Raw genomic sequence first — 23,902 nt, 5'->3', positions numbered from 1 at the left:
GTACTTGGGAGCTTTCTTCTTCACACACGAAACAAGCTTCTTCACAGGCAGCCAGTTCATGCTAAACTAAGTTCCTCAGGTGAAAATAAACATGGCATAGAAGTTAACCTTTCTAGCTGCCAACACACAAGAATGATACATAAACCAATGAAATACTTAAAACACAGCACACTGTATTACACATATAATTTGTTTTTCATTTCAAGTTTATTAAAACTTTAGCAGTACAAATGATCCACGTTTTAGATTATCAAAAGACCAAACTGAAGTCCACATCTTAAAAAAAGGCGTTCCCCAAAATGTCTCCAAAACTTTGAGACAATGGAAACAAAAAGTTCACAAACTCATCCATGCCTGTCGTCATCTGTTCCAGGACTTGTTTCATGATCAGACTTTTTATCCTTATTAGGGGCATGATCTCTTTCCTGACTCTTTGATTTTTGGTTTATTTCTTTTTCTGCTGAGGATCTGGTCTTTTCCTTTTCCTTACTGCTCCGTGAATATGATTTTTTTGATTCTCTCTCTTTGCTACTTGGTCTTTTTTTTGAGTCTGGACTTCTATCCTGATCTCTACTAGACTTCTTTTCTTTACTGGATTCAGGACTGCTACTTTCACGGCTTTTTGAACGCCTCTTCCTTTGGCTTTCAGTATCATTCCTCTTATATGAGCTTCTACTTTCTCTATTTGAATACCTCTCTCTATTTCTGCTTTGACTATCCTCCCTCTCTGAGCTCCTTGATTCTCTCCTCCTCCTGTTTTCTCTTCCTCTGTATTTATCTGGTGTACCTCTCCTTTCTCTGCTTCTTGATCTTCCTCTTCTTCTTGCTTCTCTATCTCTATTCCTTGAATAGTCTTTACTTCTACTGCGATCTCTGTCTCTGCTTCTTGATCTTCCTCTCCTACCCCTATCTCGGCTTTTGCTCCGATCCCTTGTTCTACTGCTGGAACTATGTTTTCCCCTAGTGTGCTCACGCTCTTTGCTTCTTGACTTACGTTTCTCCCTGTCTTTACTCTTCCTATGGTCTTGTTCGTTATTTCTTGAGCCTGCCCTTCTACTTCTCTCCTTGCTCCTACTTCTTTCTTTCTCTCTCCCTCTAGAATCATAGCGCTTTTCTTTTTCTCTGCCTTTCTCATGGTCTCTCTCTTTGCTTCTTGATCTTACTCTCTTCTCATCATGTCTACTGTGCTTAGAGTCTCTTTCTTTACTTTTTGATTTCTCTCTGCTTTTACTATGGCTTCTAGATTTCACTCTTTTCTTGGCCTTGCTTTTGTTATGTTTGTCATCTTTTTCTGAATTCCTTCTTGTCTCCCTGTCTTTACTGCTGGATTTGTGATCTTTTTTCTTCTCCTTTTCCCCTCTTCTGCTTGGACTTTCAGAAACTTGTCTGTGGTCTGATATTTTTCTCTCTTTTCCTCTTCCTGGGCTTTTTTTATTATCTTTCTTGTTCTCATTTATTTCACTCCTTGGAGAGAGAAAGATAGGAGTTTTAAAAATATTTTGAATCCCCACCACTCTGAAAAATTAAGTCAGAAGTGAGACAACTTCACAACTGAAATGTACATCAGAGTCATCCATATTAATAACTATGTATTTACAGTAGTCTGATTAAAATCAGACACAGCTAAGTAATGGGATAACCCAGTCGATGCCCTGTTTGTTTGGTAATAACTTTAATTGAAAACATCTAAGATGACAGTTATTACTTTTAATATATTAAACATTTCAATGTATATACTAAAAAAAAAATAAAAAAATCTTACTTGTCCCCTTTAATCCATCTTTCTCCACTAGACACTCTCATTCTTTGAGCTCTTTGCATTTCTTGCCTCCAATGTGGAGGAGTTTCACTGCGTCGGAATCGATCTCTTGACCTGGATCTGGAAGGTGTCCGGTAACGCTTGAAGGGAAAAAGGAGAAAATCTGGTTTGAGTTTGAGTTTCACATGCAGTGATAGCTAAGTAAGATTTTAGTCTCTGCATGGCAATTCTACATAGAACCTAACATGACACTTCACATGTATACAGCAACTTTTCATTGCCAAGTTATTAACTTACTGAAAAATATACCTGACATTCAACTACAGCAGGAATGCAAAATGTCTGATCAAGAAACTATTTTAAAGGTAACTTCTATTTCAGAATTTTTGTACTCTGTGGAGAGGTCTTCTGTTGCTTTTAAGTAGCAAAAATGCAACTCACTTTTCTAACAACAAAATTCTTCACAGCTTTGACAAGCAACACTAAAACAGTACTTCACGCTTTTTAAGGTTTTTACTAAGAACTTGAGGGATAGAGTTACTGTTACTAAACACATTTACAACAAGCAATGCACAGCATATGGCTTCACAAAATCTGAAGAACCAATCTGACAGTTCCCTCCTGCCAAAAAGGGGAGACGCCTTCCCCGCGTTCCTGGCACTGATGTCATACTGGGTCTGATGTTCACTAGAACCCTTTTTGAGGTAATTCCATTCACTAATTCACATATTACAGTAACACAAGAAAACCACTCTCCCCCATCCCCTGGCTCCTTCAAATAAACTCAGTATGCAAACAGGAAATTAATTTAATTTTCCTTGTTGTCTTCCTTCAAGCCTCAGTCTCCAAGTCAATTCTGATGCATCTTAAATCATGCCTTTTTTTTTTTTAATCAACCACCCTAATGAAAATTATTAGTAACACCAGCAGTAAGACTCTGCTACCACCTTGTTTATTTTGGGGAACAGACTGTAAACATTTACCCTTGGTCCTCTTCCTTTTATTTTCCTTCCAGATCTGGTCACTAACAGCCTCCTCTGGTATGTTGACTGTGAATTTGATAGATTACTAAAAACAATTAAAAAAAGAGATACCATTTATAACATCAAAGGAAGAAGCAAAGAGAAAATAAAGCTAATTTTAAAGCCTCTTCAGAAATTAAACTAAATGAAAACATACTTTTTTTTTTATTATCACTGCAGACAGTAACAACAACACAGTAAAAACTTCAGATTTTGTGACTATAAAATACTGTAAAAGATTTCCAGGTTTTTTTCATTTTTCAAAGAAAAAAATTATAGATTCACACAGAACAGTTTCAATAAATTCTAAATGAAAATGCAATGCATTTTACTTGCTTTTTCTTGAAACACTCATTTTTAATTTTCCATTCACTAAAACCATTTTCAGAGACTAAGCTAAGCCTTTGTTCTAGGACAAGGTCAACACTTGCCAATAAACTGAAAGTTTCATTTTTCATCCAGAATTGCTCACAACATGGTAGTGTTTAATAGAGAAAGAACTCACTTAACATTAGAGTCATAAAGCAGTAACATGATCATATAATTATCAGTGCTTCGTCAGACTCAAAACAGATTTATTACCTTTCTCTTTCCTTCTCTCTGCTTTTCCTCTCTTTTTCTTTCTCATCTACTTTAGGAGGACTCTTTCTCATCAGGAACCGGTTTTCAGGTACAGGAGGAATTTCTTCAGGACGGACAGTAGATAATGGTTGTGCTTCAGGGTTTTCATCTTCACTTTCATTGGATGAGCTTTATTTTTTTATATAAAAATATTAATATTTAAAGTGAGACATTTGGATGAGGGAAGACCTTTCAGCCTATTTAAGTAATTCAGAAATTCTCTTAATCCAATACACAATGAGACCACAAGAAACTCAGGAAACAGAGCTATTTAAGAAGCAGTTTCTTTTCCCCTATGGTATCTTTGCTCCAAAATGTACAACTGTAGTTGATGTCTGACCAACATTTTTTATCTATGAATTGCAATGATGCAATACTCAACATATATTTACTGTCTATTAAGATACAGCTTTTTAATTTATTTTATTTTTAAAAAGCCATCAGAGGAGTAAAATTCAGATTTTACACTAGCATATACACCTGGCTACAAACTTGTGTGAAATGGGCTTAGTCCCACAGGAACAACTTTTAGGAAGCACTGCCCTGAGTGAACATTTCTTACATTTTGCTGATAGCTTAAAAAAATGTGACTTGCACTGACACAACTTGTATCTCACATTAAACTATAAGTAAAATTTTTATATTGGAAATAGTATTTTCTCAAGCAAGAGTGCCTTTTGAGGGTTATTATCTTCTGGCATATCAGAGAGAAATAACATTAAGTATGTTCATCTATTTTTTATTTTTGCTTTCACTCCTGTATACTAAATTCTTTTAAGTCCCACTGCATATAATTTAAATTGAATTGTACAGAAGTGGATATCGAGAAACAAGCTATCACCACCCATTTCAAACCAAGCACTCCTGCCACTTTTCAAGCCAAATATACACGTCTTAGTTCATTCCTTTACAAGCTGCAGCAGCTATGCACATGGATACTGCCCTTTGACACCGTATCAGAAAAATTTAAGCTTGTATATGGAAGCCGATTATCTCCCAAACTTTAAAATACCTACTTCAGTAGTTACTACTCACAGTTATATGTCAAGAAAATGGCACTGTATGATGTACATGTTAGAAACCAAAAATCAGAAAAATTGACCTTTTCTTGCTTTTCTTTCTCTTTTTCTTTTCTTTCTTATGTTTCTTGGAATTTTTCTTGTGTTTCTTTTTTCGTTTTTTAGATTTATCTTCTGAGGCACTCTCAGAATCTGATGATGAATCAGAAGATGATTCTGAATCACTTGAACTTTCCGAGTCACTGGATGAGGAAGAGGACTTGTGTCTCTTCTTTTCTTCTTTCTTGGCTTTAAGTCAGAATAGCAGAGGCACATTTTAATATCAAACACTTGTAAGTAAACCTCAGGAAAAACAACTCACCTATTATCTGCCTGACCTTCTTTTAATTGTGTCATGAGACTACTTCATCAAAATACTTACGAACAAATTGAAATTTTGGAGAAAACAAACACTGTTTTTCTCAAGTACAATAAAGGATATATATACATAAGAAATTTCCACTGTTTTGTATTTTTGAATCTTTAAAGTATCAAATGCTAGCAGCATTACATCATCTATGTAAGCCAGCATCTCTTTTGTATCAATCCAGGATACTACTTTCAGAATGCAGAGACACAGGTTAAATATTTCCTCAGATTTCTTCCTCACAGTGTGATGCTTCTGAAAGAACTCCTGCATCTGTTTTAAGTAAGTAAAAAATTACCTGTGACAGTTTTATCTGCATTTTTGTAACAAGTTTAGGTATATCACAGTTACTCTTTAAAATTAGCATGTAACAGAAATTGAGATAAGTTAGGGAGAAACTACCTCAACAAACAACGTGATGCAGCAAGTAACATCAATGGTAGATGTATTTGGGAAATCACGCAGCAGCAGTTAGGGAGCGAAATGACAAGAGAAAACAAACAGAAAACAAACCCACAAGCAAAAAGCCCAGAACTGTTTACACAGCTAAGACAGAATATCTGGTAAGAGATTTTGGATATACTTTCTGGTGACATCTAAGCTACTTTGCATACTTAAACAACCTGGTGCTGGCCAATTACAGATAACAACAAATGAAACCAATCCTGTAGCATGAAGGTCATAAAGAAAGAAACAGGCTTTTATTTACAGTCCAGCTGTTCCAGATGATTAATGTCAGAATCAGGTTTCAACTTGTGATCACATCTGAAATAGATAAATCACTTCCTACTTCATTCACTGTGACCTACAGTATTTGCCAGGTTTCATGACTTAGACCACCAGGCTGCATGGCACAGTCAAGCACTCTCCACATCTCGGCTTGTAATGGGCTGTAGCAAGTCTTAGCACTAGCCCCACAACATCAGACTCTTGGACTTGAAATGAAGAAATGAACTAGCCAGAAGCAGTCAGGCTCAGGCACGAAAGTCTGAACAGATGATCTCATCTTGTAATTCACTGCAGTGACACTCAAATGGTTACCTTCTATCAAGCCCAATGACCTGTGTTGGACTACAGCAGTCTCCAAAAACAAGGTGCCTTTACTTCACGATATTTGAACAGGTATTTTGCCTGATAATTTATTTCGCTGTTTAATCACCCTGCTAATCAGAGTACCAGGCCTTTTTTTTGTATTTTATAGACAAGCAATCTACCACACAACTGCAACAGAAGAGGAAGGGGGAAGGAAAACAAAAGGAAAAAAACCAACACCCAAAAAAAGAAGTGGGGGGGAAAAAATGCCATCTCCAGCTTCACTTTGAAAAATGTTTTGAAAAAGTTTTGGCAAAAGCCACCACAGTTTGGCCAGTTCACTAGGAAAATAAATAATCTGGAATAGAAAAAGTCTGAAACAATTGTTCATAGCAACCAGCTTGTAGAAAGGGGGCAACAATGATGTGTAACAAGCTTGCAGAAAAAATGAATACTCTAGGGGCTGAATGGCTACAGAGAGAGGAAAGAGGACACACAAATCAAAAGTTCAGGTGAAGACACGACTTGCCAGAATCACCCGTCTAAGACTGCTCTTATTCCATAGATGTTTCATGATTCCTAAATGTGTAACTCTGTACTCTGTACCAGTGTTTGGTAATTTGTACTGGTACTTTTTTTTTTTTTTAAAAAAAAACTGTACTGGTACAAGTATCTAATTACTATATTGTTCCTTGATGAATTATGAAGGCGGCCTTGCAGAAAGCACACTTTTACAAGCAGTGATTCTACAGGGACATCTATAACATCAAAGAAGATCATTAATCAATCCTCACACTGCCCTGTGCAGAAACCCCTAAAAATACATTTTCATGAGAAATCTTTATTAGATGCTCTTGTTAAAAACTGCCCAATGCACAGAGCTTAATTTTTTTGTTTTTGAGTCAGAATGTCAGCCTCTTACATTCTTGAAAACATCCCAGATATACCTTTGATTAACTGAAGTCACAACCTCAAACAATTCAGCCCTGCCTGTTTGACTAGACCCCCTTCTGCAAAATTTAGTCAATGGTATCAAGCGCCCATTGCTCTTTAAGAAAATTAACACTATGCCACTTGTTCCACAGTTTTTCTTGAGAATTGCATTAGTTTAGCTAGTTCATAATGACTTTCCTAAATACTAGCTTACTACTTAGATTTCCTCCCCTCAAGCTTTTAGGATTTTCCTTGCAACTTGAAGAGTTTCTAAAACACAATACCACTTGGCCAGAGAGATGACTTGCTTACAACTTAGCTTCCTTTGTTCAATTTCATTAACTCCTCCAACTCCAGGGAACAAAAAAAAGAAAGCAAGACAACACACATTCCACTTTTTCAAGTGTTCATCCTCTCAAATTCCAGGTGAAAGCTTCTGATCTAGGCCTCTGCAATACTGTAATTGTGATCACTGTCTCCCAATGGCGTGACTGAATTCACATAGCATCCAGTAATCTAGCACAGTCAAGTCCTCATCTCCTCATCTCCAAATAAATATAGTTCTTCTATACAAATAGATTTGCTTCCTTCATAAAGCACTTCATCTGGATATTCATGATGATACCCAAAAATACGATCACCTCAGAGGAAAAACATACCAAGCACCTACCTTCTACTGTGATTCCTTCTGCACACCATCTTGGCTTCTCTGCTAAACCCAAGAAGTATTTTCATTCCATAGACATGTCTAACTCCTACCACACAAGCTTATACAATCAATCTTAGTTTAAACCTCCCTTGTTATCATACTCATAGAAATTTGCCATGATACTTTCCTCACTGGCAATCTCCTTATTCCTTTGTCTTAACAGCAAATTATTAGAAGCAGTCTCCTTTGGTAACTGCCTTGTATTTCACAGTATCAGTTCAATTTTTCCCCTCCCTTTTGCATTTTAAGTGCTATAAATAGTTTAACTGTTAGATGACCCTCTGGTGATGATCTTCCATGCCACTGCTCACCTCCCAGAAACTGCTCCTCCTATCTGGATTCCCCGGCCTCCTCCATATATTGAGACATCCAAGGGCCTCCCCTGCTCCACTTGTCAGCTTTGGACTGCAGCTTGGCAAATTCCCTTCTGATGTGATGGCAAACTGCTCCTCCTACTGCCACTGCCTCAGGTCAGCACAGCTCATCAGTGGTTCCATGGTGAGCATTTTGCAAACATTTCCAGCCATAACACCATCGCTCACAGCAGTGACGGATCTCCCTCTGCAGATCCTACAGATAGCCTTTCCCTTGCAATAGCAGGACTCTCCACTCACCAGGATCTCCATCATGGCTTGTCAGGCATCACCTTCATCAGTCTGGCTCTGCATTAGTGCTCGTTAGGGTGCACATCTACCCCCACCATTCAGCTCTGCCCTCCACCTGCCCAATCCTGGTATCTAAGGCCTCTCATTCCCTGAATACTCCTGAGGCCCACCACTATCCAGTACTATGCCTTATAGCCAGCTAAGCAGGCTATCACTTCACCCTGGTATGAATCTCTCTCCATGGCACACAAGACCAGCTACAGAAAGCACAGTCTCCAGGATCCCAGCAGTACTAAGGTACAGAGATACAAAGACACAGACACACTGGTAGAACCAGTAAGTCAGATCTTTCCAGAAGCCTCTTCTCTTCCAGGAGAAGTTAAAGGAAAAAACATTTCTACATCTATTTTATTCACTCTTTTGATGATAAGTACTTTAAGCCATGCCTAATGGCTTTCAGTCATCAGACTGCTCAGTGCCAAAACTTCCATTTAGTCACTCAATTCCAAATGGTATAGAATGGACTGAAAAGAAGGGTGGCAAACCATGGAAGACATCAATATGGAGTGGGTATCTCACCCACTAGCTTCACTTATCTTGTATCTGTGTTGTTTTATTTTCTTATCTACGCCACTCATGCGTTTTCTAATTGCTCGTGGGTATTTATGAGAAAAAATGAAATTATGTCCTAACACACAGGATGACATTTGAGTTAGCCTACAAAGCTCTAGAAACTTTGAGAAGCCAGGAGCCATAAGACAACTTTGCTTGGAATTCTGAGGTACTGAAGAGATCACTTCAGACTCCAAAGCCATTCTGCTAGACATCACAACAGGTGAACACAGAACTTCATTAAAAAGCAAAAGAAGAACTAAGAAGCTCAAGTTTGAATGCCTGTATTTTCCTTAGGCCAAAGAAACAATAATTGTTGTCTCTGCTGTGCCAGCAGAAGGTCCTACGAACAAAAAAGCACAATTATCTCTGTCATAGCTCCTAGAAACATGCATCCTGGGTTTCCGCTGAGATTCTTCAAAGTGACCACAACACCTTAGACTTATTTTGTAAAAGAAGCAGAATTCAATCTCCAATACCACATTCAGCTCTGGAATGGCAGAGCAGAGCACCCCTTCCAGAAAGAAGGCAGGTTCTGTCATATTCCTATTTAAGAATATAGTTTATAATAACTTAATCTCCTAAAGGGCAATTCCAGGCTTTTCTGCTGCAAGTGCCTGGTCTGAAAATTTACCTGAAACAAGCTTAAAATTCAATACCTGTAAAGAAAGCAGCAGTTATCAAATAAAGTCAGACTGCCATCAAGTTAACATAGCACTCTACTTCCTATGTGACAAGTGCTTGCCAGCTTTGTACTAAAACTTAGCTAATTCAAGACAGAAGCTTTGAAGAAAGCACATGTTTCTTTAATGTCTTCTGCATCAACACTTTTTCAGAAGAAAAACTGTACTGCAATGTTATTAGCCTTTTCACCAACTGTCCTGCCATCCATCACAAGTAAGTTTCTAAATATTTTTATAAGCAACCAACAGGGAAGAAAATGAGCAAGATTACCTCATAGCGTGCATCTATGTAAATGTACAGTTCAACTTTACCTTTGGATTTTGGAATTAACTCTCCACAACTCAGTATGCGCACTTCAGCATATGGTTTACTAGATGCATCTGTTTTCTGGTTTTCTATTTCTCTCACAACTTCCTGACCTGAGATGACTTGTCCAAAAACAACATGGTGTCTGAAGAATTTAAACAGAAGAATTCTTACTACTTAATTTTCTCAAGGCAGTTCCCAAACAAGCATAAGAAGGTAAGAGATACTTACCCATCTAAGTGAGGCGTAGGTTTAGTAGTTCTGTTGTTTCCATATTTTAATTTAAAGAGAAAACCAGACAGTATTAGTGGAAAGCAGTCAGCATTTGAAACACGTCAAATACGCATATGAACGTGAAAGTTACCTTGAGTAAACTAATAAAACTGAACAAAACCAACAGATTTTTGTTTGTGTGCAGTTAAAAGTATTTAATGTTTTACACATTAAAGTACCTAGTCAATTAATTACTTTATCACAATTTACAGAGCAAACAAAAGTGCACATAAATTTTGAGACAGCATGCTCATATAGGATATAATAAGCATTCTATTTATGAAATTACCTAAATGCTACCGGGAACAGATACAAAACTTAGAGGCAACTGTTTCAGAGCAGAAAAACTGAAAATAACCTTCTATACATTAGAAAATAATCAGAAATCACAGGAAGATAAAAATATGGTATGTAAATATTGTTTGACATCGAAGTAGAACTTTCTCTTTGCTTTCCGCCATACTAGCATTACTAAGGCATACAGATGGCAGCCATGACAGAAGTAAAAAACTGGAATAATTACAGAAATCAGTCAGAAACCCCAAAATAAGGGTCTAATGAGAAGTGACATGAAGAACTCACCATTTTAATTAAGGTCATGAAACATGGATAAGAGTGATGTATTTGAAGAATGGTTTCTGTAGATACATTAGATTTAAGAAAAGTCTACGGCAATGTATTTTAAGAATTTAACTGTAAATGAGACTGCACTGGAAAGTTATTTTGTGACAAGAAAATTCCTCTACTATTTTTGAGAACCCCCTGAACTGTTTTGCTTCCTTCCAGACAACACTTAGTAGAACAAGGTGGTAAGAGTTCTACAAGGAACTATCATGTTTGCTTTACTGCCTCAAGTTAGAACACAGCTGCTGAAAACTACCAAAAGCTCTTCTGCACAATTGATAAGCACTAAACACAGGAAATAAAAACACTCAGGTTCCCTAAATAGTGCATTAAGAAAACAGATACTTCCAAGCAACTTTAATGGAAAAACCATCAACTTTGGGTTTGCACAGGAGTTAACTCTTCAGTGTTTAAAAGGATTACCTATACAGCTTACAAATGGCAAACCACAAAAAACGTTTCAGGACAGTACCATACTTACATAAAAAACTGTGAACCATTTGTATCTTTCCCTCTGTTGGCCATCGAAAGGAGAAATTCTTTGTTGTGTTTTACAGCAAAGCTTTCATCTAAAGAAAGTTTTTTTCAGTTACTTTAAATACACCACATATGCTTAGACAAATACTGTAAGCAAACTCATCCTAATTAAATAAATCTGCTAGTCACTTTAGTAAACAGTTCTATTAAAAATAGATTCAAGATTATAGCTATTAAAAATAATATTCCTTCCATTCTCAATAATTCAATTTATTAAGGAGAAACATTAATTAATTGTTTATAGCCTGAGAAAACACTAAAGAAAATTAGTATTCTTGCTCAAGAGATTGGTTTCCCACCAACATTGGCAGACAGCTCATCATTTTAACTTGTTGCTTTTTCTATTCTGCACGTACTGATCACTGCCTCTTTGGAGCAGAATATTTTTAGCTGTACATTAACTATTAATAAACCCCTCATTTTAAAGCCATTTTAATGTTTTATCATTTTTTAATACACATGGATATCCACTATGATAGCAATCCCAAACCACTTCTGTTTGTCTGTCAGACACAGAGATAAACTTTACAGGCTAGTCACTAAGAATCACTTGAATGAATTCCACTTCTGATAAGCAAATAATTTTAACAGTTCAAACATGAAAGACATCTGTAAGATAAGACAGTATCTCCCTCCTTTCCCAAAAGCATAAAGGCTGCTGGGGGATCCAAACTCTTCAGGCAGAGGAAGTTTGCTTAGTATTGTTTAGCTACAGCTGGCAGAAGCAAGCAATAATAAAGAAGAAAAATCTGCTATCTGTAAGGCTATGGTTTCACATCCCAACGTGTCACTGGCAGTGAAAGGGACAGTCCCGCTCACTCACCAGTTACCTGTACAACTGTTATCTGGCATAGCATCTAGTGTCAATCTAATTAAACAGTGACTTGGTTAAGGGATCCAATGATCTCTTGATCATTTGCTGCAAGCTCAGACAAGAACCAATTTTAAAAGACAAGAAGCAGGGAGGATGGATGAGTATACCCCCTAGCCATCACATGGGTTTAGGTATAGTACAAAAACTGCTTCAATAAACACAAGAGATGCTCCACTATATTTTGGACTAACACAGGCTGAGAAACCCACTGGAGTGCAGATGTACTTGTGCAATACTGACTTAAAAAGAACTAGGACTGTGAGCAGGGCTTTATATTTTGTTTTAAATAAATATTCACAAGGAAAGCTGAGTCCATCAGGCCTTTCTGCTTTTCAGTGGAAAAAAAGGCAATCCCCAACTTTTAGGTAGCTGCTGAAGCCAAAACTGTATGTTCAAAAACAGTTGCAAACTGCAGATTTGGTAAACCAGATAAATACAAAGGAGTTTGGTTTTGAATTTTCTTTAATTAAAAAGGTACATATCTTAAAAGTAAAAACAAATAACCTAAACTGGACAAAGACCTCTAAGACCAGACAAAATCTTAACAAAAACAATGGAGTTCAGGATTACAAAACAGAGGCTACTGAATGTAAAGCTGATTGTTTACAGTAAGACCAAATTAGAGCAGACTGATAAAACTCTTACCTTCAAAAAAGCCACCATAAATGGATTCTCCTCCCCTGCCATTTCCTTGAAAGAGGAAAAATGACAGTTATAACTTAAACTAGTGACTAAAAAAGAGTCACAGTATGCAGAAAATGCCTTATAATACAAAATATTGATCCAACTGCATCCAATTCACTGGTATATTCTTCCAAATATGCAAAGAACATCAAGGTGCATCCTTGTAGTTCCAAAGCAAGCTTGGAAAACAAAGTATTGTCCCTTGTATTCTACTACAGTCTCCCTTTTTTCCACATATTTCCCAGGAGATGTAATATTTTACGCTTACATTTAAACCTTTCAAAAGGAAGCACTTAGTACTCTGAGATAATGGAGCAAAAGCATGTGTGGGCACGCATGTGTATAATAAGTTTATATAAGTTTTCATGTAAAGGTTCTTACACAGAAAAAGGAAAAAAAGCAGCTGAGTAACTTAATAATTAATCTAAGTAAATTGTTACACAGGAACTCCTGCAATATTCTATTACATAAGCATTGAAGTTTTCTTCAAAGATTCATATCATACCTTCACTGAAGTCACCTCCTTGGATCATAAAATCTTTCACAACCCTGTGAAACAGACAACTTTTGTAATGCAATGGCTTTTGGGTGGATTTTCCTGTACCTTTTTCACCTAAAGTAGAAAAGGAACAAAAACCAAAAATTACTTTCTGTACCTGTAGAATCTCCACTACAAAAAAAAGTGCTATCTAGGAACTTAATCAAAATATTCTAGTAAACTCTGAAAAATTAGCTTGTGAAGCAGACATATCTGTAATACCAGTAAGAAAGCAGCATTTAAAAAAGCAGGGCAGAAGTTACCTTCTGTCACTAGAGCTACACTAGAACTCCTTACTGACATTAGTACACAACTCTAGTCACTTCCATGCAGTTTGACTGAAATTAAACATCCAGTTTAGGTTTAAGATAACTGGCATTGCTCAGAAGCATGTAAGAAACATTCAGATCTTCAGTTACAATGGGGCAGGTTAGGATAACATAAAAACTCTTAACAAAAAAACCTGACAAGGCAGGGGGAAGGAGAAAGAATCTTGTTCCCTCCCCTGCTCGTGATTACAACTGCCATCTTTCTCCCTTATTTCAGCTCTGGTGCACAAAACCCGTAAACAGAGTCTCTGCTTCAGCTACAACACTATCTCCTTTCCCTGTTACCCTCAAATAGCTAAGGTCTCTGCTGAATTAGAAAGATTAATGGCTCATGGTGAGTCCTATGAATGCCAGAGCCAACCTCAAAGTAACAGTAAGGTAATCAGTGGGAATATGTTGGAAGAAAAAGGATCTCTTCCCCTGAGTGCTAGCAAACCATTACACTCTGTCTTTGATAAACGTGAAGCTGTATCTGTTCCAGTAACTTGGCATACGCCTAACATAGATACGTCAGAAAAACAGGGAGCTATTGGTCCCTGTTTTAAGAGGACAGCATATCCTGTTCAAAACTGCCAAAAAAAAGTAGCAATAAAATAAAATAAAATCAAAATTGGAATTAGTTTGCTGATGATCAATATCATAAGCACTCTGCCCATATATTTTCCTCACTATTCTTAAATACAATAAAGCAGAAAAGTAGTTTGGCACCTGAACTTGATTTTGAATGTCACCAACTAAACATGAACTTAGTAGTAATTGTTCCTGACCTGAAATGAGGTTAAAAAGACTTCAAGTCACAAATTCAAAGAAGTAGAAAGGAGTAACACCTTTATGCAATAAACCTGACTTTTGGACAGCTGATAGTAGATCAATGATGCCATGATCACATAACACATTCACAGCCATTAAAAAGAACCATTTAAGGTTCAAATTTGCTAAGAAATGTTGATAATCTGATTTTGTGCCAGTAAACCTAATGTCAGATCACGTAACACCTACATTCCTGCAGACACCATGAATGGTGCACTAAGGGTTCTAGCTAACTCATCATGAATGTAATTGTGCACCCACACCTGACTCAGATCATATTAGTACTGCTGGGTGCCTTAGTATTAACAGCTACAGGGCCTTGACCTGAAAAACAGCAGAGCTGGAGGGAGAGGAAGCAGCAAAAGCTGAAGACAGAAAGCACATATGCTATTTATATATTTGCAAAATTATTCATGTGATAATAAATTTAAGTTTTGCTAGAGACAGTACTTTCAAGAAAAGGAGGCTGTCCACAAGACAACAGTTCTGTTTGAAACTTACAGGAGAGAATCATCTCAGTATTTTGTTAAGGAAATTATCTGAATTTAATCAGGAGTGGAAATCACCAGTCTCCATCAACAAAGAAAAATTAAAATGAAAAAAGTAAGATACTGCCAATACCTTTCAAATACCTCAAAATTTCATAAGATTGAAAGTAAGTCTGCATGGCTGATCTCTTATTGGCTACCTTTCAAGACTGGATGATGTTACATAATGTGAACAGTAATATCTCATGCTAGTAACAGAAAATCAGCTTACTGTGTCTGTATTTAAAGTTGATTAGTATATACTCCTTGTAACATACTAAGCCAAAGCTACAAACAGCTTTGATTCTACATCAGCTGTATATGAGAAATCAGCTAAATTACTAGAGATGCCAAGAACCAATGTTTTACATACTTATTTTTGTATGTAAGAAAAATTCAGGAAAAACAAGATAGGCATCCAACTAGCTAACATGGCATTACATTTAAAATTATAAACAGGGATTAAAAAAATCTACAAACCTGTGCAAAGGCAGCGAAAATTTTCACATGTCTTTGGACATACATCTGAAAACAGTTCAAAGACCACTCTTCCAGCTAGAACAAAAAAAAAAAAAGTTATATTTACTATGAAGTTAACTGGTATTTCTATTTTTCTTATATATCTTATATGAGCATTATGGTAACAAATGGATATTTTATTTTCTTACCAGGTACATTGTTGATGGCTATGTCAAAGAAGCAACGAGGTCTCTGGACCTTTACTCCCATGGCTTCAAAAGTTTCAATACTGTAAGTAATAAAAATAAAATTTCGTTTTTCCCTTTTGTGCAGTGAAACTATGTGTAAGACAATGCAGAAGATTTTACAAAACAACACAAACTGCAGAATAGCAAACCTTCAAAAAAAGAAAAGCAAATGTATTTTTAAAGATTTGGAAAATGCTAAGTATTTTAAGTCACTGTCACATTTTGTAGACACAAATGAGTAATTTTATTCATGCTTGCTGCCGTAGTATTTAATTGAAACTTGGATGTCATAGCTCTGGATGAGGAAATACAAAACCAAAATATACTGGAAGGTATGGAGACAAAAAAGCTGCTCCTGGAATTCTAGGTAAAATAAGCAGCAGAGGAAAGAAAAAAACAACCACCAAACAACTTTGAGGCCAAAAATCTTGTTTTGAGTAATCTCAAACAACTTTTTGCAACTGCCTTTCAAACCGCTTAAAAAGACTAATTTGCAATCTCTGTTAGGCTTAGAGTTAGTGGATGAGGAGGCTGCCATCTATACATGCCAACACACCCCTCTGGTCAGAGTTTATCAGATGCAGATCAGGCCTGTTCTTCTCAGGAATACATCAGCTGCTGCAATGCACAACCCAGTTCAGCTCACTTCATCTCAGTTACTGTTCATTACCTGGGCCATGTATTTCAGCTGCTCAAGGGAGAACATTCTGCACAGAAAGGCGGACAGTCCAAGATGGTGAACCTCCTAACTGCTGTAGCTCATACCAGAATTTTTGCCACACAAAGACAATGGTGGAAAGTAATTTATTATGGTTACAATTTGGCAAATCACTAACATATTGTCATTTTAAGACTTAAGCATTCAGTTTCTTAGGAATATACTTCCTGGATTCCTGTCATTGCAGTTATCAAGAGCTGCTCTAATTAGGATCCAAACCATTATATATGAAAAAAACACAAAGATGTAGTTCTTCCACAAGTACTGCTAAGTGAAATTTTGGCTTTTTATTGTTTATTTTTCTTTTATGTCATTGCTTATCTCTTTTGAGCCACCATTCCTGGAGGTATATAGATGTGGTACTTAGGCACACGGCTCAGCGGTGGACACGGGAACACTAGGTTTACTGTTTAACTCTATGATCTTAAAGGATTTTTCCAACCTAAATTATTCTGTGATTCTTTACCAAGAGTTATAATGCAACTTCTTGTCTCTGAGCATATAAATCCCTTTGTGTAACAAGCAATGTCTTAATCTCATTTGCATCTCCCGCCTTCTAACATTATGTACAATAATTATATTATTTCCCTTTTCTGAAGCTCTGAATTACTTCTAAGAGGAAGAAAAACATTGACAGCAAAAGGACCTATAAGACTAGAGCACCTTTTCCAGAATTTGGGATAGAATTAATCAATTTTTGGTTCTAACTATTTTTTATTGCCAGAAAGCACTACTCAAATCTAGTGATATATTGCATACATCTCTCCTAGAGCTTCACATATAGCTGTGCCACAGAAGAGCTTTGAAAAATTCAGTTGTTGCCATCTGTCGCTCCCATCTTATGAAGAAGCAGCTATAAGAAATAAAAAGACAGCCGTGTAACCATGTTAAGTCTGTATTCTCTCTACTTGTGCTCAGTGTCATTCCTAACATTTTACACAGTGAAATCAGAAAAACAATGCAGGACTGATTTAAATTAAAGACCACTCAGGAGTTTATCGTACATGTGAGCTTTAGCATGAGCAGATTTTACAAACATGCATAATCTCAATAGATATTCTCTTAGCTGTGTAATGGATATGTTAACTCCCACAAGCCAGAGACTTGTAAAAAGCAGCAGGCTTGCCTCAGTCTCCTTGCTCCTCTCCCTGAACTACCTTTGCTCTTCTACTAGTACAACAAATTTTGCAGCCAGGCAGAGAAACAAATAAAGAAGATACCTGTAGAACTTTGATGTTCTTGGGCAAGCAGAAGGCTGACCAGCTCACCATACTGCTCCACAGTCTGTGGCAGTGCAAGGAAGGTGGCAGCGTGGGCAAGGGAAGGGAGATGTGACAGGTGGGAGGGGACAGACTGCCTAAAGAACTGAGACCAGCCCAAAGGACAGCCATCGGCTCAGCAGAACAGACCATACAGCTGCACAGATGGATGAAGGAATATTCATTTCTAAGAAGAATTTATCTTAGAATAAATGCTCCAATAAATGTTTGGTGGTAGAACTGACAGTTTTAACTAACCTAAGACTTCTAAGTACCACAACCGATCAACTGACTATACCCAAACTTTAAACATACAGCTGTAGTGCTTCAGTAAGGAGGGATTAACTCCTGCTTTACAAGCAATTTGCTAAAACAACATAGAAGTATAAACAAACATGTATACACAATATTTTAGCCAAAATAAATACAAACTTAGTACGAGACACAATTTTAAAAACGTAATTACTACAGCAAAATAGTAAAATAAATGTCAATACATCTATGTCAGTGAATTTTTAACTCAGTTTTATAAAGAACAGGGTGGGAGAGGGAAGAAAGAAATACTTCTACCTGAGTCCTTACTCTCACCTACAAATAAAGTTATGTGTGTGTGTGTTCAAACTGTTACCACCAAAATCCCCTGCACTTTCCCTAAATCCTCCAACGATATCCCCTAAATACTGGCTGCACTTAGTTCTAAATGACAGTCTTGTCAACTGGTCAACATGAACATCATGACTTGACAAACATCAGGCCAAGCAATTATACCTAAGTCTCAAGTTGATGTTGTGTAGTAAACCAGGCTAAAATATCAGTGACATTTATCCCACCTACCTACAAGTCAAGGAGCATTTACTTTCCAATACACCAAAGTACCCTTTGCACAGTTTCTACTTCAGACACATCTTCTCCTGAAGTGTGAAAGGGAAAACTACTGAGTCACAAACGATTCATAAACTATTAATTTCTATCCATGTAGTATTTAATACCAAACACAATCTTCTACACACTGATCATTTAAAACCTGTCTGCATTAAAAGCAATGCATGGGATACGAATGTTAATTACAGAACCAACAAAGAAAAACAATTTGAAAACACCATGAATAAAGTCAGAAAATTAAAAGTAAAGCTCAATAGTACTGTATGCGTGGTAACAATGAGCTTACATGACTTGTGTATTTTTCTCTTCAAATTTATTTTCAATTACAATGTAGATACTCTTAACCCACAATACAGTCCATTTTTAATTGCAGCTTGATGGAATTTTTACAGTCAACCTGAAAGATGCTCACTATACATACACAAAAATGTGCTATGCAGAAGGACAATAGAGAAGTCAGCTCACTTCTTCCTTACAAAACTCAGTAATAAAGGACAATATAACAATCCAAGTACTATCTGAAATTTTCAAACCATTCATCATTCTCAATCACCTCCTGTTTGAGGAGCGTCTTGCTAAGTCTAGAGTAGAAACTGAAAAAAGAAAAGCAAAAAACCTCAAACACCCCCCCAGCACTTCAGTATTTCTAATAAAGGATGCCTGTTTGTCAATAAACATAAAAATGCTCTAAGTTAAACTGCAATTCCACTTTCAGAAATAAAGCAAATACATCCAAAATACTTAAGTCTTGTCAGAACAGCTGCATCCATAACCAATGCATCACCAGCTGTGTCTGTCAGGGTTCACATCCCTTTGTATCTCTTATCAGCCTCATTATTTTGTTCAAATATTTGTAGGATAAAGCTGGACAGCTGTTATCCTTCCAAATTATCTGTGCCAAAGGAAAAAGATAACAATCCCAAACTGTTCATGAGCATCTTTCCGCCAGAGACTCATATGTGCTGATATGTTTAAAGATACCGTCTTGAGGATTTTTTTTTCAAAATCACCCGCGCTAGTAATCTGGTAATAACACTGGTCAATATAAATTAGCTCCTTTCAACTGAAACAGGCTAGAAAGAAATCACAGGTGTACACCAAACGAAATATCAACGTGCCATGTATATCACAAGAGCTGATGGCCAGCAGCAATACAGTAATATTTCCTAGTTTTATGAGGGGGATTTAAAAAAGCCTTTATTTGTAACTGCTGAACAAGTCACAGGACTACCTGTTTGTTTCAGTCATCACACAGGACAGAACAGATTTGGAGCAAAGATGCATTTAGTAGGAAAAGATATACATTGTGTCCTATTCCTTCACTTCTTTCTCTGTCAGCATCAGCTCTCCCCTATTTTAATTTTGCCTTGAGCTTGCCTTTGTATTTGTTTCCTTGCATTGATTTACAATTATCTTCTGCATTGGTCTTCATTCAACATCCAAATGAAGTGCACACATTCACATTGCTAGCATTTTGTCTCAGGACATCTACAAATGCAGGAAGACTATATTTATTTATATTGCAAAGATAGTAGCCATCCGGAATTTTCAGAAATAACATTTTTAAGTAAAGCTTTGAGTCCAGAAAATGCAAATGCCCAAATCAAATACTTAACATACACCACATTCACTAAGGCTGTGGTTTCAGTCACATGAAGTCAATATAAATGTGGGCTGATACCAGAAAGAAGGGATTATATATCCATATGCTTAGCTTTCATACAGGTGGCCACCAAGCTGCATAAAAACTATCCTTTCCTTCTCCCTCCAAGAAAATACTTGGCAGCAGCACGTAACAACTTAAAGTGATGGTGGAACCTTTGACTAAAAATGTTATATGCTCATTCCAGTATGGATTAAACTGGAAATGAGCTTATGATTGTGAAGTGGGAGACATGAAATTTTGTTCCTAGCTCCATTCCTGTGTTAGAGCTTCCATCCGTGTTAGAACGATAATGCAAGTCTGAGGAACAAAAATCAAATCAGCCCAACCCTTAATCTCCATCAGTTCCTCAGAATTTTCCACAAACACCACCATCTTTTTCTGTCTTTCGCCATCAAAAAACCCTCTGAATTAGCAGCAATGATAACTAAGGAATTTTTTTTTCCTTCATTTTACATTTTTCATTCAGCAAAAGGTTTTTGTTGCCAATGGATTTAGGAACAAAGTACTACACTTAAACACATTTCAAGTTTATGATGCCAGCTTTGTAATCATTTGGACTTAACACATCTATAAGAAAATAAGAAAACATCTGTGTTCTACACAAGTCTATGAAATGTAGGCAGGAAGACCTACTCATCATCAGAAATCACATATTACAGGTTTACAACCTGACTGTCACTTCTAATGGTATTTCGAGAAGAAAAGCCAATGACAAAAAAGACAACATTCTTGCAAGCAAAAGGTGACTGATACCACTTTTCATCAGGCCTCCTTCTTTAGCATTATGCTACAAGTCTTTTTTTGGATAATGACACAGTGCTTTTTCCCCCCTAAAAAAAAAAAACAACCTAAATTGAGATACCTGGCAATATCAAACCCTGTCTTCCATGGACATGAGGCAAGAGCTTGCTGTCCTCTTAGGGAGATTTAAATAAATAATATCCACAGATAGGTCCTGACTAAGTATGCGGTACATACTCCTAACACTACTGCACTGCATAGGTAATTTACATCACTTTCAGTAGGATTGTTTGCAATTATTAACATGGATTTACTCTTCTTGTACTAAAGTATATAAGGAATACACTTTAGTATGTAAGAAATACACACTCAGTTATAACATCTCAACTGGGAGAACATAACATTCAGCTGAGAAGGCAGTAACATTAACTTAAACCAAGTAAGTAGAAATACAGTTTCCTACTAGATCATGCCCTTTGTTTTATTTTCCTAGGAAATATACATCTACAGTGAAAAAAATGTTAAAACATCTAACAAAACTGTTGTCAGTAGCAAGTAAACAGCTTTGCTGATGAGAACTAGTAATGATTTTGTATTACCTAATCTATGCATAAAGTATTTTTTTCCTGTTAAAATTTGTGAAAAAATACAGGTGTTTCATCAGTGGACAAATAACCTCTGTTGGTGTTCAGTTACCTCTCAGAAGCAGCAAAGAAACGTCTATTTTGATTGTACTACTTGTAATCAGAAAGTGCATTAGCACAGGTCTGAAACAATACTGTAAAACTTATAGAATGCTAAGAAAAAGGAAGTTTTAGCATTGCAATGAAGTGAGAAAAGCTTTTAAAGGCTGTACTGTAATCTCCAAACCATTTACCCATTAGAATTCCTAAACTAAATTTCAGAAGTGGAATCCCTTCCTAACCCGTTATTAAGGAATATGGCAAGACCATGCAACAGCAGGAGACAGTTCTTAATGTTGACCTGTATCTGCCAACAGTAACAAAAAAACCTGTTATTCTATCATCTTCTATTCTCATGTTCTCCTCCTTTCTCTCCTACTTCAGCCCTAGAGCCCTTCCCTGCTGGGATGAGGCATATTCTTCATGCCAAATACCCCTGTAATTCACTGATTATCTGAGATCCTAAAAATCTGCTTTTGAGAACACCTTGATGACTACCTAACTAACTTAAAAAAAGTTTGTTTCTACAGAAGAGGACTGGGAAAGTGGGCAGTCTTAATAAGAAATACAGTCCCAAAAGGAGCTCTCAGGGGATTACTGATGTTGGTATCCTTTACATGTTCACCTTCAGATTGACTTCATATAGAGGAAACAATCCTTATTCTGAAATCTTTTTTTTTTTTAACTGAGAAATCAAGCTCTGCCAGTTTATCTAAACTAATGCTTCATAAACCATGTGCAATCTCCATATTATCATATCTCTATCAGGGTAGTACCTAAACATTTGAGTCATGTTGGACGCCAATGTATTAATGAATGGGAACAGTGAAACAAGTTGGGGGAAGAAAGATAAAGCAAAAAATAAATTCCAACCAAATGTAAAAACATTTATCCCTATCCAAAGAGCCTCTTGTGCAGGCAATAAAGAACAAAAACATGAAAACCAAAACATTCTCTCAAAAGAAAAGATACATCTTAGAAAACAGATTTTATGCAACAGAAATGGTCTCATGTTCCTCTCAAAATAGGTCTTGCATGATTACTAGTCAAACGTTAGGGAACTACTAGAAAAAAATATTTATTGTCATGATGGATACCTTATTAATTGTGACTGAACTGTAAGGCAATGTTTAGCACTACAATAGATATTATGTCCACAGTTTCAATTAACTATTTCGCTTTCTCCTAACCCTCTCTCCAGCAAACTCTCCTCAACGACTGCAACTACAATCACTACATGCAGTACTTATTGTTGGTCGTGGCTGCAAACAAAATGAGCCTGACACTCACTACGATCAAAAATCTCAGAAATGCCTTAGGAAATCATTAAAAGTGTGCAAGAGGACCCTCCTGCCAGCCACGGTAGCTCCTCCAAGTGCCACTTCCCTAGGAAAGGCCTGCAGAGGAAAACATGTGGCACGCAGAAGCCCGGTTACTTCGCCTTCTGGGGGCGGAGGAAGGGCTCATTCAAACTCCCGAGCAGCGTTCCCGAGGCCGAGGAGGGCTCTGTCGACGGGCAGACGGACCCGCGGCCTGCCCGGCCCGCGGCTCGTGGGGCTGCGCAGGGGCAATACCCGGCCTGGCGGCCCCGACCACCTGGCGCAGTTTTCGCCAGGCCCCGTCCGTGTCACTTCCCGACGCCTCCTGCTCCCACCTGCCGCCTTCGAGGCCACCTCGCAGCGTATCACACGAACCCCTTACCTTCCAGGGGCCACGCTCACACGGGTGGCCCAGGCGCCCCCGCAGGGAAGCGCCGGACGCCCCGGCCAGCCTACCCGCCCCTCGCACATGGGCCGCCGGGCCCTGCGAGGGGGCGTGTGCGCGGGGAGCTGGCGCGGGCGACCGGGAGTGCCACACACCGGCCCCGGAGCGCTGGCTAGGCCGGGCCGGGGCAGTCCCCTTACCGTGCCAGGGAGAGGCCGGGGCTCCCACCCCCGTCCGTGACCGAGGTTCAGGCCCAGCGGCGCTGCGACCTCCACCCTCCCCGAGCCCCCGGCGCCCACGCCGCGGCCTGGGTCGCGGCCCTCGCTCAGCCGCACGGCTGCTGCGTCGGAGCCCGGCGGCGCCCGGCTGCGGGGCCGGCACTCACCCCGCTCGCGGCCCGCGTCGCCCCGCGCTCCTCAGCGCCTCGCCGCCATGTTAGAGCTGGTGCGGCACAGACTGCGTCAGTGGAAGGAAAGGGCGGGAGGGGGCGACCCCGGGGGCGGCGCGGCAGGGGGGGGCGCGGAGACAGGAGAAGCGGCACTCCCGCCCGGGAGAGGGGAGAGGGGTCGCCGACCGTGATGTAGCCTTGCCCGGCAGCGGGGAGCCGGCGGGGGCCGCTCGCAAGGAGCCGGAGCGGC

The 23,902-nt window shown here is 38.2% G+C and overlaps 2 protein-coding genes across 3 annotated transcripts in view; one reads left to right on the top strand and one right to left on the bottom strand.

Moving 5' to 3' along the window:
• Window positions 1-4,664, top strand: part of CFAP210 (cilia and flagella associated protein 210) — a 24,206-nt gene extending 19,542 nt beyond the window's left edge. The window contains exon 10 of the mRNA XM_051624161.1: window positions 4,587-4,664. The gene's annotated coding sequence lies outside the window, so the exon portion shown is untranslated. The remainder of the gene's footprint in view (window positions 1-4,586) is intronic.
• Window positions 189-23,902, bottom strand: PPIG (peptidylprolyl isomerase G). Of its 2 annotated transcripts, none has more exons than XM_051624156.1 (13): window positions 23,650-23,902; window positions 15,573-15,652; window positions 15,385-15,459; window positions 13,206-13,313; window positions 12,662-12,706; window positions 11,087-11,174; window positions 9,940-9,969; window positions 9,714-9,853; window positions 4,505-4,709; window positions 3,364-3,531; window positions 2,743-2,827; window positions 1,763-1,899; window positions 189-1,464 (listed from the first exon to the last, which is right to left on the bottom strand). In XM_051624156.1, the coding sequence occupies exons 2-13, from the start codon at window positions 15,631-15,633 to the stop codon at window positions 345-347; spliced, it is 2,262 nt and encodes a 753-aa protein (XP_051480116.1). In that variant the 5' UTR covers window positions 15,634-15,652; window positions 23,650-23,902; the 3' UTR covers window positions 189-344. The 2 variants fall into 2 exon arrangements, with proteins under 2 accessions (XP_051480116.1, XP_051480117.1); XM_051624157.1 differs by lacking the exon at window positions 23,650-23,902 and adding an exon at window positions 17,089-17,106.

Source organism: Apus apus, chromosome 6, assembly GCF_020740795.1.
Source record: "Apus apus isolate bApuApu2 chromosome 6, bApuApu2.pri.cur, whole genome shotgun sequence".
Taxonomy (NCBI): domain Eukaryota; kingdom Metazoa; phylum Chordata; class Aves; order Apodiformes; family Apodidae; genus Apus; species Apus apus.
The sequence above is the reverse complement of the archived record's forward strand: the minus strand, read 5'-3'. Positions and strand labels throughout refer to the sequence as shown.